The 20,000-nt window shown below is 41.8% G+C and overlaps 1 protein-coding gene across 6 annotated transcripts in view; it reads left to right on the top strand.

The window, feature by feature from the left end:
- Positions 1–20,000, top strand: part of lost (methenyltetrahydrofolate synthase domain-containing protein lost) — a 362,666-nt gene that overhangs the window by 135,337 nt on the left and 207,329 nt on the right. For all 6 annotated transcript variants that reach the window (XM_068363774.1, XM_068363769.1, XM_068363770.1 and 3 more), the window contains one exon: positions 16,984–17,097. In XM_068363774.1, the coding sequence (XP_068219875.1) occupies positions 16,984–17,097 (114 nt within the window). The remainder of the gene's footprint in view (positions 1–16,983; positions 17,098–20,000) is intronic.

Here is a 20,000-nt window from a genome sequence, read left to right as displayed (position 1 = left end):
TCGAAACATTTCTATCGATAGCTTCTTTAAAAAAACTACAAAACGAACTCGTGATGAAGAGGAAGGAAGTGGTTCAAAGAAAACGGCAAAGAGTGAAGAGAAAAAAATTCAATCAATTTTAAGTGGAGAGAGTGAAAGTGATTAAAATTAATCATCAAAAAGAAAAAAAGAAAATGTAAAAAAAAAATATAAAATAAAAAATAAAAAAAAATAAATTAAGCGAAGTTAATTTAAAGTTTACTTAGTGTAAGTTAGAATAAGTTACGGTAGTGTACGTTTATCGTAGTCACCCTCTCTACCTCCTCGCCACCCGTCCATCTCCTCTCTGCGTAGCAAGACCAATACCTGCGCTGGACTTTTTAAGGTAAAGTGACGCTAAAAACCCGTTTCTTATTTATTATTTTTGATAATTATTCTTTTTTTACATGTCTATTATCTAATTTAAAGTGCATTTTGTCATGTGTAATTATGTGTAGCAATTTATTAAGGAGTTATCATAGGTAATTGGGCTCAACCACGGATTAATCCTATTTCAATGTATTCTTATGGGAAAATTCGTTTCTACATCCGAACATTTTATACATCCGAAGTCGGTTGTGGAACGGATTAAATTCGTATGTAGAGGTACCACTGTACACATATATGTACATACACATATACATATACATGCATATATATATATATATATATATATATATATATATATATATATATATATATATATATGTATATATGTATATATATATATATATATATATATATATATATATATATATATATATATATATATATATATATATATATATATATATAGAAATGTAAGTTTCCTTTTCAGTGTTTGTGCTGTGCATGTGATACGTATATGATAGGTTCTCAAGACACTTGCGCAAGGCTGGGGAACCTTCCCATCCGACCTCTGCCCCCCTTGTCCGTCGGGCTTCCCGTCGGCAGGTAACCTACCGTTGAGTCGGCCACCGCCGCAGGGGAATTGTCAGCGTTTAAACCGTCCTCGTTCAACTGTTGTTTTCGCCTCTCCCTCTTCCTACAGGAAACATATGGATTACTGATCGAAGGGAGTGTGGCCTCTCAGAGATTGACTACGGTCTTTCTCCTCTCAAGGCCGTTCTCCTTTCATAGGCCAATAACAGTGTACTAACGGGGGGAGCACCTTTCCCGTTCATGGGTTAGGTTGCGCTTCAAATTGTTTTCTTAATTATATAAGTGAAATTATGATTGTTTGTAATTTTAACTTTTCAGCTGCTTCTCTGTGGGGAACACTTCCCTTCGGAGGATCGGTGGTTCTTCCTATTAGTGAATATTTTTAGCTGATTTAGATAATGGTAGTTCTTGTTTTATTACAGTTACTCTCCTCTCCCCTTCTCCCGAGGAAGGGAGGGCGCAGTACTTATTTTATGTTTGTTCCCTCGGTGGTCTCTCTTTCCGTCGCGGACTGGGTGTTCTTCCAGTGGGAATTTTTTGTTACATAATTTATTTTATTTTTCCTCAGTTAGCGATGCAGTTTTTTTCGATCAACTAAGAGTGCCGACGTAGCAGAGCTGTTCAGTTCATGCCTGGGGAATCTGCTGTCACTGCCATCCCTCAGAGGATGTCATTATGGGCGTCATCTCTTCTCTTAGAAGTTCGCCCGTAGCAACACCTCATCAGCACTTCATCTTCGAGGGACTAGCTCCGGCTACACTTCTCAGGTAGCGCTCTCGTCAGATCATCTTAGAGTGCTACCAGGAGGTTTGCCTCTAGGGCTTGGACAACTTTCCTTTCCGAGGGAGAGTTTTCCTCCCCAGGTGTGAGGTTCTCCCTTCCGAGGGAGAACTTCCTGCATCTTCATCACTTCATTGACTCCGACTGGTGTTGCTGTCTTTGCCTAGACTACGCTCCCCCCTTGCTAAGTCTCTCTTCCTTCTCGGGTGGAGAATAGTCTTAGGGAAGTCTCTCCTGCAAAGTGATCACCTCTCGTTCGCGAGAGGGGCCACTCATAGAGACTCCTCTTCGGAGGATTGCTACTGCTGTAGGTCAGCTTGCTGATCCACCGGCCCTCATGGGCGTCATCTGTTCCTGCATCTTCTCCTGACGAGGCTGCAGCTAGTCCTCGGACTTCGATCCTGGACTCTTCTGTGGATCGTTTGCGATCTCCATTGGTGGATGTTCGCCCTTCCAAAGGGCACATCCCAGTTCCTGATCGTCCTACCAGCTGACCTGCCAACCTACCAGCGCAACCTCGCCACAAAGAGCAGCGTTTGCCAACTCGCCAGCCAACCTACGATCGCCGGCGCAATAGAGCTCACCGACCTCAGCACGCACCCCCTCAAATTTCGGTCTCCTGCTCGCCCAACGATCTCCTGCACTTCCGCGTTAACGATCACCTGCGCGACAACGATCTCTGCGCACCAGCGTTCGCCTGCGCGCCAGCTCTCTCCTGCACACCAGCAGTCATCCGCTCACGCCAGCAGTCATCCGCGCATGCCAGCAGTCATCCGCGCATGCCAGCAGTCATCTGTGCACGCCAGCAGTCATCGGCGCACGCCAGAAGTCATCCGCGCGCGCCATCACTCTTCCGCGCGCGCTCTTCCACACGGGGTCTCAGCACTTACACGTGAACGCGCCAGCACTCTTCCGTGCGACTGAGCCAGCAGTCTTCCGCGCGAGCGCGCCAGCGCTCTCCTACTCGCGAGTTCTCGCCCGCAATCGCTAGCCCAAGCACCTACGCTTGCGTTACCATTCATGTGCTTCTGCTCATTCTATGGAGAGTGCACAAAACCCTACACAGTGCCTTACTTCGCGCTGGCACTCTCCTGCGCACCTGGGCTCTCAGATCCAGCACTCTCCTGCTCACTTTCGCTCAGATTCGCCGCTTGCCAATGCGCCAGCGCTCACCTGCACACCAGCGCTTGCCTGCTTGCTAGCGCTCTTCTGTGCTCTCAGATCTAGCGCTCTCCTGCGCAGTTGTGTTCTCCGATCCAATGCGCCAGCTCTTGCCAAAGAGCCAGCGCTCTCAGATCCAACGCTCGCCAATGCGCCAGCTCTTGCCAAGGAGCCAACGCTCACCTGCGCACCAGAGCTTGCTTGCTCTCCAGCGCTCTTCTGCGCATTCAACGAAAACTGCGCTTCAGCAGAAACTAAGCACCAGCATCATCCTGTTTGCCATCGCTACAGTACTCTCCTGCACACTCGCGCAATAGGCAAAAAGAATGAAAACTTTTTGACAGGTTACCATTGCCCCATTCCTCTCCCTGCAAACACATAACAATATGGCCGCCGGGGAAAGAGAGAAGAGGCTTCACAGAAGGGTTCAAGATCCCAAAGATTCCATCTTCCAACGGGAATCAAACGCATCTACCATCGGTCGAGACTTCACAGGGAACCCTTGGTCCCTTTCTCTTTAAGAGTTTTTCTTGACAGTACCACTGTCAGCAAACATGATCTGAATGTTGCAAATGCCCTGTAATTAGTTCGTAAATCTCCAATTACCAATGAGAAATCATCAACCGACTGATCGCTAGATCACTGTTTGCTTAGCGCTAGCTCGCCGATCACCAGATCGCCAATTGCTAGCTCATCTCTCTCTGATCATAGACCTCTAGTCTCTCCAATTGCTAACGATCTCCGATTGCTAGCATGCTGGTCGCTGATTGCTAGTTAATAACCAGCCATCAGCTTGCTGATCACTAGATCACCGACGGGCAGCTCATCTTTCTTCGATCATCGACCTCAGCTTGTTGATCTCTGACCAGCCAATCGTCAGCTTGCTGATCTTTAGCTCACTGACTCCAGTCCTCGATCGATCGCTGATCATCAATGGCTCATCATCACCAACTGACTATCATTAAACCATTCTGCTGTCTCTCAGGGCTCTCCAAGCAGATTACCAACTCATTAATCACCAACCTTCCCTGGCTGTTTGACCAGACAGCCTTTCTGCCTGTGAGTTACCATCTTCTGCTCACAGATCGCCGATTCACCGATCATCGGCAATTTGCCTTTCACCAGCAGTTCGTGACTTGGACTTACTAGTCAACCTCTGCTTGTGGTTCCCTAGATCAGAAGGAATACAACGCACTTTTCGCTACTCGCCGTTCGCCATCACACCAATCCACTAAAGTGGTCGGCAAACGTTCGACAACCCTCATCAGCAACTTGTCGACAGGTGACTACTTGCGAGCACTCTTCAACTGCACAGTAACCACGATACTCAGCCGTTAACCATTGATTAACATTTGCCAGACTGATGCTGATCTAAGGAATAGCATCAATCCCATCAGTGTGCCTGGGAGGGTTGAGCATTGCCTTACTTCTCTCAGTTGAAGGAGTTCTCTCCCAGGGAAGAATCCTTACACAGGGTATCGCGTCCCATCCTTTATGCCACGAGTCAAAACCCCAGTGTCAACAATCTCCCACGCGAAAGGATCCGCAAGGAGCTGTCCCTTTGGGTCGATATCCACACTGTTGGAGTTCGGACAAGGGGTAAGACCACAGGTCTTCATTTGCATGCTGGACCTAAAGGACGCATGCTTCCAGGCCCAAACCATCCATCCTCTAGGAAGGATTGAAGATTCAGTCTAGACAAACAAGAAACACCAGTTCAGGGCACTTTGCTTCGGTCTTTCCACAGCACCCACCGTGGACTCACAGGATCGGCTTCCGTCTCCTCCATTTCTGGATGACTGACTGACCTTAGCAGGCTCGGTGGCAACTTTGCATTAGTACCGGAACTTCTGAAGTCTTTTTACCAAGATCCGGTGATCAAGGTAAACCCGTGGAAGTCTTTCCTACTTCCCTCTCAGAAGACTGGTGTATCTGGGAATGATTCTAGACACCAATCTCCACAAAACCTGCTCATCAAAGACTGGCGTAGAAAAGTCACACCCTTTCTCAAAACGAAAAGAACTCCCAGCCCAGAGTGACTTTAGTCTGATTGGAATCAGGCCTTCGATTCCCCAGACATTCTGACCCCCATGGGACCAGAAGTTTGGACGAACCTCAAGGGATGGGTGTCGGTCAAGAATCTACGGAGTGGTATATCCTTCTCATCTCTCCCCACCCATCAGACTTGGACTTGATGCTGTGCTTTGACACATCAAAAGAAGGGAGGAGGGACCATAGTGGTGCACCACACGACCTCAGGCCTGTGGACAGAGTCCGAAAGTACCTTCGCTTAAATCCCACACACCACATAGAGGCTCACATCAACAAGCAAGAAGGAACTTGATCACAGCCTCTTCCCATCTGACAGTATAAATACTAAGATGGGCAAAGTCTGTTTGGTACCACTATCAGCCCGCTTCATTCCAGACTAGAGGAATGTGCTCCTACAATCTGTGCACAGCATCTCAGATAAGGTGTACCAAATGGTCTTTGGATCACCTAGTAGCCGACAAAGTCCTGACTTTACGGGGTTCTCCAACTATGGATCTGTTCTCAACGCCCCTGAACCTCAGGCTTCCGCTGCTCCCCAGTCATAGACCCCAAGGCTCTCTGGCAAGAAGCATGCGGACAACGGTGGGTACAACGATGACGTTTATTTCTCGTCCATGTTTTTGTCGGAAGAGAAGGATACTAACAAGGCTAGATCATTGGTTAATCTCCTAAGGGCTCTCATAGCTCCGCTATGGCATTACGCAGAACGGTTTCCAAATGTTCTGCAGCTCCTGATAGAGCCTCCAAAAGAACCCTCTCCACGTCACAGACAACCACACTTCGACATATACCACAAGCTATAGCTTTGCTATGATTGTACGCCTGGAGACTACCCAGTACCTCCTCTCTCACAAGAGGCTTTTCGCAATAAGTTGCAAAAAGGTTGTCTAGATATCTGAGGAATTCCTCAGTATCAGTCTACCAGGCAAAGTATGACGTCTTCTGTGGTTGGTGTCATGGGAAAGCGTATCTCTCCACTCGATACCTCTATTCCAGCAATAGTGGAATCCTCGAGTGTATGCAAGAGGAAAAGACTCCCCTTTTCAGTTCCTACACATTTTGACAGCGGCCAAACCAGTCGAGGAACTATATGGTCTCTCTTTCGACATTGCCCATTAAGGGGACTGTCTGCCATGGGGTTTTGACATGACAACTTTCAGAAATCGAAAATCGTTTTATTGCTTCTATGTATGCGTAAACATATCGTACATGCTCCCCAGAAGTTGCAGCCAATTATTTTTACAAATAACGAAGATATAGCTGTCTTTAAATGATGACGTCATCCTTACTGTGTTGTCTGCATGACTGAGTTTGACAAAATCGTCTTTGTGTGTTATTTTTGCATATCTATAGCGATTTTTCACTTATGTTTCAAACTATCGTATGTCTGGCAGAAATGGAAGGCATTGGTAGAGCGTAGTTGAACGAAATCTACTCCTACGAGAACAAAAGCCAGAGTTTCCAAACACTTATAGAAGTTATACAGTACACATATGTTTGTTTACTTTAAGTTCGTATGTACATTGTGTTTTCACAACGTCCTCGGGTTCTTTATAGCAAGGCCAATGTTACCTAAGGTCATAAAAAAGAACAAATAGTCAATAATTTTTCCAAACAATGAAGATATAGCGGTCTTTAAATGATGACGTCATCCTTAGTGCGTCGTCTACATGACTGAGTTTGACAGAATCGTAGGTTCTCTCTCTCTCTCTCTCTCTCTCTCTCTCTCTCTCTCTCTCTCTCTCTCTCTCTCTCTCTTGAAGTTCGTATGTAGATTATGCTTTCACAACATCCTCGGGAACTTTATAGCAATGGCAATGTTACCTAAGGTCATAAAAAGAACAAATAGTCAATCATTTTTCCAAACAATGATGATATAGCGGTCTTTAAATTATGATGTCATCCTCACTGCGTCGTTTGCATGACTGAGTTTGACAGAATCGTAGTTATGTTTATCTCTCTCTCTCTCTCTCTCTCTCTCTCTCTCTCTCTCTCTCTCTCTCTCTCTCTCTCTCTCTCTCTCTCTCGAATTATTTAAAACTGCCATTTATACAAATTGTATAATACCAATGTTCAACTCTCTTAGAATCAAATAATGGTTGATCTCTCTCTCTCTCTCTCTCTCTCTCTCTCTCTCTCTCTCTCTCTCTCTCTCTCTCTCTCTCTCTCAATTTGAACTGCCATCTACAGTATATCAACCAAATGCTATCACTCCATGAATCGCCATCTACAGTATATCAACCAAATGCTATCACTCCAAAATTAAATTCATGATTCTCTCTCTCTCTCTCTCTCTCTCTCTCTCTCTCTCTCTCTCTCTCTCTCTCTCTCTCTCTCTCTCTCTCTCTCTCTCTCTCTCTCTCTCTCTCTCTCTCTCGTTACGAAATATCGTACTTCTGGCAGAAATGAAAGGCATTGGTAGAGGGTAGGTAAATGAAAACTACCAGCTACGAGAACATCAGCAAAGTTTCCAAAGACATATAGAAACTATAATGCATGTGTTTATTTACTTTAAGTTCGTATATAGATTGTGCTTTTACAACGTCCTCTGGAACTTTATAGCAATGCCAATGTTACAGAAGGTGATAGAAAGAACAAAAAATAAGTGGAGAACAAGAAAAAAGAACCAAGAAAGAGGGAAACATGAATAAGAGTACAAAGCTGAAATTCCCAAATAAAACACTGACAACAATGAGAGATCGCTGGCAACTCGTAACATAGGAATAGTAAACTGAGGGTTCAAATACCTTGTTTAGGGTGCATTTATGTAGGAATAAACAATAAAAGTTATCATAATAATATCTTGATTTCTTTAAGAAAAGAAGCGAAAATTTGTTGCAAATATTTGGGAGCTCATAACTCAAAAACATACTTATTCCCACTTAGGTACATTTTTCTCACTTATTTGTTGTTCGATATTAGAGAGAGATATCATTGAAAAGAAGAATAAAAATCCCACAATTCTGGCCGACAAAATTTTGATTTTCTTTTTAAATTTTTTTTCACGATTATTTTTCGTCTAGACGAGGAAATGAAAATAAAAATTCATTAAAAAAAACCAGAAAGGAAAATCAAAATTCTGTCAGACAGAATTGTTCGATTGATAGAGTAATTTTTATGGTATAAGTTTCAATACAATTGGTATTATAGTAGTGGGGAAAAATGTACCTAATTTTTTTTTTCAAATCATGATTTTTGCTAATAAATCAAAACGTTTTGGATCAAATGACTTGAAATTTTCATATGATGAAGGTATTACATATGTCTGAAACATATATAGAAATGGTGTAATTTGGATCATTAGAAAAAAAATGGCGGACATGGCGGACGGTCCCCTTAATGAGAAGGGTGAAAGGCAACGTTCAGTTTCGTCCCCGAGTATGTTGCCAGACACAGTATCCAGAGGTGATGGATCCTACACAAGGCTCCACTCAGTAACTGAAGTTCCAGATCATTTGTTACTGTACCTTGGGTATGAGGCTCTACCTCAAGAGAATGACAACAGCCCACCCAGGTCCCTTCTCTTGTCATCAGCACTGGGAGACAAGAGGAGGATCACCAAAACATCATCTCTGCTGGATTCACTGGGTCATCAATTACGCCCTGAATCCAGATCCTCATCCAACATGTCGACTCACAATGTCAGGGGCATAGCTATGCCCCTGGCCCTTCTAAGCAGATTACTCTGTGATGCAGGTTCTACATGCAAGGGTGTGAATGCTCCAGGTGACTTTCATAACCTTTCTCCTGTAAGACATGACCCACAGGATCTCGATACGATCTCTATCTGGCCTGTGGTGGCTGCACAACAGCTGGTTGTATATCTCAAGCTCCTTATTGGACAAGTAGCAGAAGGTTGAGGGCACTGTTACCTGGTTTTAGTCTGTGTGAATGAAAAGATTTGACTGGCTTTTATTCTTTTCTTCATCCTCCCTTCTCCTAGGGAAAGCAGTATCCTGGGTTCTCTACATAAGCTGACCTCAAACCACTGCAGGTTAACCATGTTCCCTTGTGTACCGAGTATTAAGCTAATATTGTTGCGTCCCCATACCCTAGCGAGGTGGTATTGGGAAAGTCTTGGTTACAACAGTTTTTCCAAAAAGAGACTGAATAACTTTACCTAGACAGTCACACTTCTAAATATCTCAACGCCAACTTGCGTAGGCCGCTGACTTTGCGTAGCAGGGTTTTAGCGAGACGCAGGGACTCCTTATTTTGAGTACTAACATACTTAGATAAGGAGACCCCTGGGACGTCTACCCTTCCTAATGGGTGAGTCACCCCTAAATAAATAATGTAGGTTTGTATTCCAGTTACAGAACAAATGACAAATTCTTAGATAATTTGTATTTTTCCTAACTATACAAACCTTAGCTATTTATACAAACTTGGCCGCCAGCCCTATCCCCCTTGAAGTCCTACCTCCAAGCAAAGTGAGCTAAATCAACAGTGTGTGAGTGGGAGCGGTAGCAAGCTACCCTCCCTACCCCTGCTAACTAGCGTTGTGGGTAGTTAACCCTCGCTAAATTTTAATGGCTCGTCATTTGAGCTTCGCAGAGTGTAATACCCCTAAATAAATAGCTAAAGGTTGTATCGTTGAGAAAAATACAAATTATCTACGAAATTGTCATATTTGAGAATTTGATTATTTTCTGGAGGGAAGTAGTATTTACTAGTATTTATTTACAATTATATACAGTTATCCCTTGGGTATCGTTGGTGTTATTTCCAAGGCATCCCTCTCCCCATGTGATATCTGAAAAACCATGAAGTAGAAATAGAAATCCTCGGTATATTTTTTTTAATTTTAATAATTTTTCATATTTTTTATCGATAAATTTATGCTTATAAAACCTCCCAATTATCTTATAAGTTATAACCTAATTTTACAGTACTTTAGGCACATCCTTGCGTATACTGTACATGAATGAAAGAAATTAGGACACTCCTCATTGAAGATTATGTAAACCTTATCCTTATGATGGCCTTAGTGCAGGAAGTTGACAAGCTTTTCGATAAAATATTTCATCATCCTTATATTAACTTGATCCTTCTTGATGTAGCGAAAGGTAGATTTGGTGATGCTGTATTGGCAGCCTGTATTCACATAGCTTCTCCCTATATTTGGCATGTCAAGGAGTTTAATTTCCTCTGCTATGATAAGCATCTTCCTCAAATGCTTGGGTTTACTGCCAAAACTTTAGAAGATGCAGAACGTTTAGCTGGGATCCTTAGTCTAGAAAGCAATTTATTGTATCTGCAGTGCAATTACAACCAATTCATCAAGGAGATTAATTTAGTTAAGTAATAATAACAATAAAATTCTTTATTAAGCAATTATGTACAATCATATTTCTAATTATTTTTATTTGGAAAAGATAAGTTTTCATATGGTTTTGAGTTGTCAAATGCATTGTTGTAAAATTTGATTGAAAAGAAATTAGAAATTTTGAACTTTTGACTGTTCATAAGTATCTTGCATTTTGCTTCCTGTTCACATGACATGATGGTGTTAAGAGAAAATTATGTATGAAATTACAAAATATTATAGTATTGGATAGTTTTACATACATACATATACCAAGGCACCTTCCCCAATTTTGGGGGGTAGCCGACATCAACAAATGAAACAAAACAAAAAGGGGACCTCTACTCTCTACGTTCCTTCCAGCCTGACAAGGGACTCAACAGAGTTCAGCTGGTACTGCTAGGGTGCCACAGCCCACCCTCCCCCGTTATCCACCACAGATGAAGCTTTATAATGCTGAATCCCCTACTGCTGCTACCTCCCCGGTCATCTAAGGAAGCGGAGGAAGCAGCAGGGCCTACCGGAACTGTGTCACAATCGCTCGCCATTCATTCCTATTTCTAGCACGCTCTCTTGCCTCTCACATCTATCCTCCTATCACCCAGAGCTTTCTTCACTCCATCCATCCACCCAAACCTTGGCCTTCCTCTTGTACTTCTCCCATCAACTCTTGCATTCATCACCCTCTTTAGCAGACAGCCATTTTCCATTCTCTCAACATGGCCAAACCACCTCAACACATTTATATCCACTCTAGCTGCTAACTCATTTCTTACACCCGTTCTCACCCTCACCACTTTGTTCCTAACCCTATATACTCGAGATACACCAGCCATACTCCTTAGACACTTCATCTCAAACACATTCAATTTCTGTCTCTCCGTCACTTTCATTCCCTACAACTCCGATCCATACATCACAGTTGGTACAATCACCTTCTCATATAGAACTCTCTTTACATTCATACCCAACCCTCTATTTTTTACTACTCCCTTAACTGCCCCCAACACTTTGCAACCTTCATTCACTCTCTGACGTACATCTGCTTCCACTCCACCATTTGCTGCAACAACAGACCCCAAGTACTTAAACTGATCCACCTCCTCAAGTAACTCTCCATTCAACATGACATTCAACCTTGCACCACCTTCCCTTCTCGTACATCTCATAACCTTACTCTTACTCACATTAACTCTCAACTTCCTTCTCTCACACACCCTTCCAAATTCTGTCACTAGTCGGTCAAGCTTCTCTTCTGTGTCTGCAACCAGTACAGTATCATCCGCAAACAACAACTGATTTACCTCCCATTCATGGTCATTCTCGTCTACCAGTTTTAATCCTCGTCCAAGCACTTGAGCACATTCACCCCTCTCACCACTCCATCAACATACAAGTTAAACAACCACGGCGACATCACACATCCCTGTCTCAGCCCCACTCTCACCAGAAACCAATCACTCACTTCATTTCCTATTCTAACACATGCTTTACTACCTTTGTAGAAACTTTTCACTGCTTGCAACAACCTTCCACCAACTCCATATAACCTCATCACATTCCACATTGCATCCCTATCAACTCTTATCATAAGCTTCTCCAAATCCATAAACGCAACATACACCTCCCTTACCTTTTGCTAAATATTTCTCACATATCTGCCTAACTGTAAAAATCTGATTCATACAACCCCTACCTCTTCTAAAACCACCCTGTACTTCTAAGATTGCATTCTCTGTTTTATCCTTAATCCTATTAATCATTACTCTACCATACACTTTTCCAACTACACTCAACAAACTAATACCTCTTGAATTACAACACTCATGCACATCTCCCTTACCCTTATATAGTGGTACAATACATGTACAAACCCAATCTATTGGTACCATTGACAACACAAAACACATATTAAACAATCTCACCAACCATTCAAGTACAGTCACACCCCCTTCCTTCAACATCTCAGCTCTCACACCATCCATACCAGATGCTTTTCCTACTCTCGTTTCATCCAGTGCTCTCTTCACTTCCTCTATTGTAATCTCTCTCTCATTCTCATCTCCCATCACCGTCACCCCAACACCTGCAACAGCAATTATATCTGCCTCCCTATTATCCTCAACATTCAGTAAACTTTCAAAATATTCCGCCCACCTTTTCCTTGCCTCCTCTCCTTTTAACAACCATCCATTTCCATCTTTCACTGTCTCTTCAATTCTTGAGCCAGCCTTCCTTACTCTCTTCACTTCTTTCCAAAACTTCTTCTTATTCTCTTCATATGACTGACCCAATCCCTGACCCCACCTCAGGTCAGCTGCCCTCTTTGCCTCACGTACCTTGCGCTTTACTTCCACATTCTATATTTTTCATACTTCTCTATACTATTACTCTGCAGCCATTCTTCAAAAGCCCTCTTTTTCTCTTCCACTTTTACCTTCACTCCTTCATTCCACCATTCACTGCCCTTCCTCATGCTGCCTCCAACAACCTTCTTGCCACACACATCACTTGCAATCCCAACAAAATTTTCTTTTACTAACTTCCACTCCTCCTCTAAATTACCAGTTTCTCTTACTCTCACTTCGTCATATGTCATTTTCAACCTTTCCTGATATTTACTTTTTACCCCCTCTTTTGTTAGCTCTTCAACCCTCACTAGCTCCCTTTTACATCCACCTACTCTATTCCCCCACTCTTTTGCTACAACTAGTTTTCCTTCCACCAAAAAATGATCAGACATACCGTTAGCCATACCCCTAAACACGTGCACGTCTTTCAATCTTCCAAACATTCTTTTAGTTATCAACACACAATCCATTAATGCCCTTTCTACTACTCTTCCATTTGCCACTCTTACCCATGTATACTTGTTTTTATCTTTCTTTTTGAAAAAGCTAGCACTTATTACCATCTCTTGTTCAACACATATCTTTCACCTGGTACGCCATACTTCCCAATGACACCTTCTACCTCTCCAGCGCCCACTCTAGCATTTAAGTCACCCATGATAACTACATAATTCCTTCTACCCAGTCCTTCTACACACCTAGTTAATTCATTCCAGAACTCATTCCGCTCTTCTTCACTTTTCTCACTACCTGGCCCATACGCACTGACAAACGCCCAACATTCCCTACCCAACCTAACCCTTACCCACATTAACATAGATGATATTTCCTTCCATTCCACTACTTTACCTGTCATCCATTCACTCAGCAATAAAGCCACACCCTCTCTCGCTCTTCCCCTTTCAATCCCAGACACTCTACCAGACATTTCACCAAACATCACTTCACCCTTTCCTTTCATCTTTGTCTCACACAAGGCCAATACACCCATCCTTCTCTTCCTAAACATTCTTCAAATCTCACATCTTTTACTCTCTATCGTACTACATCCACGCACATTCAAACACCCCAAAACTAGAGTGTGGGGAGCAGTCACTCTCCCCCCAGCTCCATCTCTTTGTTGACGTCTCGCAGGATTATATACAAGAGAGGGGGTTCCCAGCCCCCTCGTCTCGTCCCTTTTAGTTGCCTCTTACGACACGCAGGTATAACGTTGGCGCTATTCTAATTGTTTTTATGCTCCCGCGGCCACAGGTGGATAGTTTTACTTAAGGATAAATATATCTTTGTTCCAGCACTATATAAAATCCCCCTCTTAACAACAGAATCCCGCACGGCATATCATCTAGCTGTGGAAATAATAAGATGGATGGAAGACAACTCATTAGTCCTATAAGCCCAATTCTTCCCTGAGCAAGAGGAACATTCTGGCAAATAACCTCAGCAGGAAGACTCGGATAGTTGACTCCAAGTGGTCTTTGGAACATCAGATAGCCAACAACGTCTTGACTTAGTGGAGTTCACCGATGATCAACTTATCCTTCAACCGTAAACATCCAGTGTAATGCTCCCCATTAGCAAATCCCCTGGCAATCTGGCATGACGCCTTCCAACACCTGTCGGACAACATGGACGTATACGCGTCCCCCCTCCCTTTTACCAAGTAAGGAGATTTCTGAACAAGGTAAGGGCATCGCAATATCTGTTGATGACCCTAATAGCTCCGATGTGGCACCATGCTGAATGGTTCCCAGACTCTTCATCTACTGCAGAAGGGTTCCCAGACTCTTCATCTGCTGCAGAAGGGTTCCCAGACTCTTCATCTGCTTGCAGAATCACCAAGGGAACTCCCTTTACGTCCAGATCTACTCGACAACCTTACATATGGATATTCCTTATAGCAGTACATTCGCTTCGTTTCACACCTGGATGTTAGCCAGCAACTCCGCAGAGCGCGAGGCTTTTCGCAGCCATTTGTGTGGAGGATATCAGGGTACCTCCAGGAGTCGTCTTCCACCATTTACCAGTCAAAGTGGTCTGTCTTTTGTGGTTGGTGTCATGGAAGTGGGTATTGCTCCTCTCAGTGCTACTATCCCAGTGATAGTGGATGTTTTCTACTGTACCTCAGGGAGAAATAACTCTGCTTAGTGTCAGCACTGAAAGGCTACCGCTCGGCCTTTAGCCTTGCCTTTAGACTAAATGGAGTTAACATTTCCTCCTCGATGGAATTGTCTCTCGTCATACGAAGTTTCAAACGCACATGCCCTTGTTCGGAAGTCAGACCCCTTCTCGGAATGTAGTTTGTGTACTACAAACCCTGAAAGAAGCGCCTTACCAATCGCTCAGTCAGTCATCAGACTTTGACATGCCCTTGAAGATGGTTTTCCTGTTAGCCCTAGCTTTTGCGAGGAGGGTCAGTTAGCTATACGGTCTGTCCTACGTTATTGCCCATTCAAGGGGATGTTGGCACGTGACACTTGCATTCATTATTGAGTTTGAAGCCAAGACTCAAAATCTGGCTGTAGTGGATCCTAGATTCTGGCCTTTCCGCTTTGAGAGTCTCCGTTCAACTGTTACTATGTCCTGTGAGGGCAGGTGTTACAAGCTTGCGTGTGGAAACGTCATACTACGTTCACAGCCCACTACCTGCAAGGCATAACCCATAGGAACCTAGATACTTTCTCGATAGGTCCAGTGGTGGCTGCACGAAACATGGTCACAAACACCTCAACTCCCTTGTAGGACAAGTAGCAGTCAGTTGTGGGCAGGTGTTACTGGGTGTAAGACTAGAATGAAAGTGTGAGTGACTGCCCACTTTGTTCTTCATTCTCCCCTGTCTGACTGCAGTTGAGTACCATTGTCCCTTGTTTAACAGTATGCGATGTATATTTATGTCCCAGATGTCTATGCGGGGCAGAATCGGGCAATGTCTAGTTGTAAGTGTGGAGTTTAGGTCCAATGTTGATCTTACTTGGTCAAGTCACATTACTTAGTTCTAATACCTTTGCACAAATTCCTCAGGGCATTAAGCTCTCCACATATTTGAGCGTTAGCAAGGTGATAGAGTGCTTCCAAACAGCTCATGCGAAGGACAGAGTAGCACCCTGGGACAGTTACCAGTCAGTTGGTTGAGATTACCACCCACCTAATTGTGAGTCACCACTGTAGAAAGTAAAAGGGTTTGTATATAGTGCTGGAACAAATGAAACATTTGGAAATATTTTGCATTTTTCCTAACTATACAAACCTTTAGCTATTTACACATACTGGTCCCACTCTCGCCTTTCCCCCAAGAAGTCCTGCCTGTAATTCCAAAGTGATGTATTGTTACTGGTGCTAGTGGGAGTAGGGTGACAGGTATACTTCTTACTCCTCCTGCTAACCAGCGGTGGGTAGTTACACCTCGCTTAAAAGTCTTATGACTGGATCAGCTGTTGCCAAACAATATCTCCTCTGTAAATATCTCAAGGTTTTTATAGTTAGGAAAAATACAAATTATATCCAAATATGTCATGTTTAAATGTAAGTACTGCATATGAACGATGTTTTGTGCGAGTTAGAAATTTTGAAATTCAAGCATATGTTGTTAAACAGCACTTTGAGGCAGTGATTTTTAAGTTTACAGTTGAGACTCAGATGTTTCCTTTGTCTTGGGAAAGGGGTTTTAGGTATTTTGAAGAGTCCTTGTATAGATGCTTCTGTATTTTGAAGACTTAGATATAATACTGGTTTCTAATTAGTTGTTGGTTGTTTATGTAATGTATGTAGTTCAGTTGATTGTTTAGGCAAGTTAGTTTGAATAAAGTCATGAGACTGACCAGACATATTTCAGTGTGATTGTCATTATCCTCCCTATACATTGCTTGACACCCCCTATGACAGGCAAAGTTAAAACGTGGTCCAAAGGAAGGTGTGTTGAATAATTAAAAATTATGGCTTTCCTTTTCTTATGATACATTTGGAAGGCAAGAGTTACTTTTAGCAGGATCTTGATCTTAGTGGTTAGTGATGAAAAATCTTAGTATATTTGGGTTTGCAGTGATTTAAATTCCTGGGTGTTAAATTTCAAATGTGAAATATTAGCATACAAACTGCATCCTTTCTCTGGCTAGAGCTAGAACTGGACAACCTTGAAAACTTGAGTATAAGTAGTTTAAGATCTCTATTTATGATCATGTTGCTAGTCAAATAGGTAATTCTTGGGGCAGTACTACTAGGTAGTATAAAGTTTAGTACAGTAATTCTTTTACAGTGGAATTCCTGCGTGATGAAATTTTGTATTGATTTTTGTCTTGTGTGTGTATTTGTATTTTTGACCATGTCAATTTTATTTAGTGTTTTATGCATAAGGTTGGCAACTATGTAAATATCAAATATTACTTTTTGGTTTAGGGAGCCGCAGAAGCTGGTCAACGTGTATCTAGCTTACAATGCTTTACATCTGCTCAGACTGTTAAAGTGAATCCAGACAAACCTCAAGAGGAAGTGCGTTTCCTGACTCTTGATGTAAGTCAATTCCTTTTGTTGTTTATATTTCTTTGTTTTAGTATTATCTTTGTTTTAGTTATTAAAGCTGAAGTTAATGGAACTGAATGAAAAGAACTAACTTTTATTGTTATCAACTAACTATTGATTTACAATGTAATATAGAATTATTTTAATGACACTTACCTGTAATTCATATTGTTTTTGCATTGGAACCAAAAACTTCCCTGTCCCATTTGCCCTGAGAATCGATCCCTCTTTAGTGTTCGATACCCGATGCTTGATTGCTCCCTATTCCGAATCCAGGCTTTTTTTGCAGTGTCAGTTTCTATGAGTTGATGAGCATTTGCATATGTTCCTTTTGTTATTTTGATCTTTTAGGTGTTTTTCAGCTCCATCAATGTGGTGTTTGGTTTGTTTATCTTATTTTTGAATATCATAAGTATGCCTCCAAATTTTACTAGAGCTTTCTATTGCTTGAATTGCAAATCTCATAGGCTTTCATTATTGGTTGTTAATTTGTATACCTGATATGCTTGTAAAGGTAAATTATGCATTCTATTAGATAGGTAATGTATGTGAATGTACAGTTCTCACTGAAGCTAGGATGATGGAATTTTTAAAATAGGAAGATATCTGGTGGGATTTTAACTTACAGGTTGAGGATTTAGAGGCTCGGTATGTGCCACTTTTTATTGATACAATGGCAACGTTTAACCTAGCTAAGATTGTGGATAAGCCTACGTCAGCTGCTGGTCATAAAATTGACTTGGTACTGGTTGATGTGTTAAGTGATCTTGTTTGTGAGCTACCTGTGGATGACTTGTGCTCCCTCTCGCCTGTACACAGGCTTGTGACATTTGAACTCTCTCTTGAGCTCAATAGAAGACATTCTAAAAACATTAGTTTTCAATCAACGAGAAATTTAGATATAGTGCCTTGGTATCGTTTATCTGTGAAAAGATAATAGAACAATATAGTAATTCATGCAACCACCAGTTAGTGAATAAGAAGGAATGTCATGAGTGGTTGTATGGACTATATAATACTGTAACTAGTTGGGAATAATAGAGTACGTGCCCTATGATCACAAAAGAAATTGTAGTGAAAGATGACTCGCCATTGTTCAATGATGAAATTCAGAGGGCAAAGAAAGAAAAGAAAAGGAGGGAAATGTTGTGGCGGAAGCACAAGACTGATCAAGGGAGAGATGAATACAAGCTGGGTCGCAATTATGAAATGAGACTTATTACTGCAAGAAATCGTGACTTTTATAAAGAAAAAACTGTGCAAGCTTGACCCAATATGAACAAACTTTATGCACTATTGGATAACATGACTGGAAATAAGAAGAAACACAGGCTGCCCGAGGGCTATTGTGATAGTGAATTGGTGCATGAAATTTTAATCTTTTTTGACACAAAAATTAACAGAATTATTTCAATGTTTAATGACAATGACCAAACGGCGGTAGTAAAAAATTAACAAATGGTGGATGAAAAAATTACATAGGTTTCAAGTTATGTGTTAGTGGTTAGTGATGTTGTTAAGAAACTAATGCTTACACATTGTGCTAATGACCTTATGCCTATTAGTTTGCTTACTAGTAGTGAGAACTTTGGGAGATTAGTGTCTATTATTACAAATATGGTGAATAATTTTAAATGGTGTGTTTCCAGAGTCTGAGAAGAGAGTTATTGTCAAGCCAATATTAAAGGGGAATCTGGACCCCCAGTCCTTTGGTTTCTTTCATCTGGTATCGAATTTGAAATTTCAATCAAAGGTACTTGAAACTGTTCTTCTATTACAACTTTATGATCACTTAAGTGTGGAGCATTTCCGATAGTCAGTCTGCTTATCGTAGTCTTTATTCCACTGAGGCAGCGTTATGTTCTGTGGTGAGTGATGTGTTTTCTTCTGAATACTGGGAAATGTGGATTATTAATCTTACTAGACTTGAGTGCTGCCTTTGATACGGTAGTGCATAGCATTCTGCTTCAGGACTGTGAGCGTATTGGTGTTGAGGGGATGGCTGTCTCATATCTAAAGAGCTATCATGAGGACAGAATTTATTTATTGTATATAAATGAGACAAATTTTCTGACTTGAGGCCTTTTGACGAGGGGCGAGCATTAGGGCAGTGTACTGGGACCAATTCTTTTCTTGATTTACACAGCTGACTTGTCTGCAGTACTTGAGAAATATGGAGTGAAATATAAGCTATTCGCTGACGACACTCAATTCTATATATCACTGACTAACATATGTGATATTAAAAGACAACTGAGTGCTATCATATCGGACATTGAACAGTGGATGGACTCAAGGCAATTAAGACGAGTGTTTGTTTGTTGATCGTGGGATGTATTTTGAAAGACTAAATATGCTAACACTGAGCGTGAATAACATAGATATTACAGTGAGCAAGTGGGCAAAGAACCTTTGTGTATTATTAGACTGTAATTGTAAATGAAGGATCAGATAAACCATACAGTGTAAATAGCTGGCTGTCATTTCTTAAATATATAATTTGTGAGGAAATACTTAGATGATGAATCTATGAGAAAGCTTATTCATAATTATGTATTGAGTAAATTGGAATAATGTAAGGTCTTCCCAGTTACTTGTTGAGGAAGCTTTAATTGATCATGAATCATGCTGCAAGGCTGATAAAGGGTCAATCGATGAGGGAATGATAACTCCTGTATTAATAGAACTGCATTGGCGTCCAGTCAAGGCACAAATTGTGTATTTGCATTATGGTGTATCAGGCTTTAAAGTTTGGTAAGCCTCAGTATATGAGAAATGTGTGTGTAGACTTTAGAGTAGATACTGACATTGTCTTGAGCCATGGTGCTGAAGTGATTACTGGAGCCCAGGTTTCATAGGGATTCTGGACGATAAGCCTCCATTTGTAGTGCACC

Source organism: Palaemon carinicauda, chromosome 40 (assembly GCF_036898095.1).
Source record: "Palaemon carinicauda isolate YSFRI2023 chromosome 40, ASM3689809v2, whole genome shotgun sequence".
Classification (NCBI taxonomy): domain Eukaryota; kingdom Metazoa; phylum Arthropoda; class Malacostraca; order Decapoda; family Palaemonidae; genus Palaemon; species Palaemon carinicauda.
The sequence above is the reverse complement of the archived record's forward strand: the minus strand, read 5'-3'. Positions and strand labels throughout refer to the sequence as shown.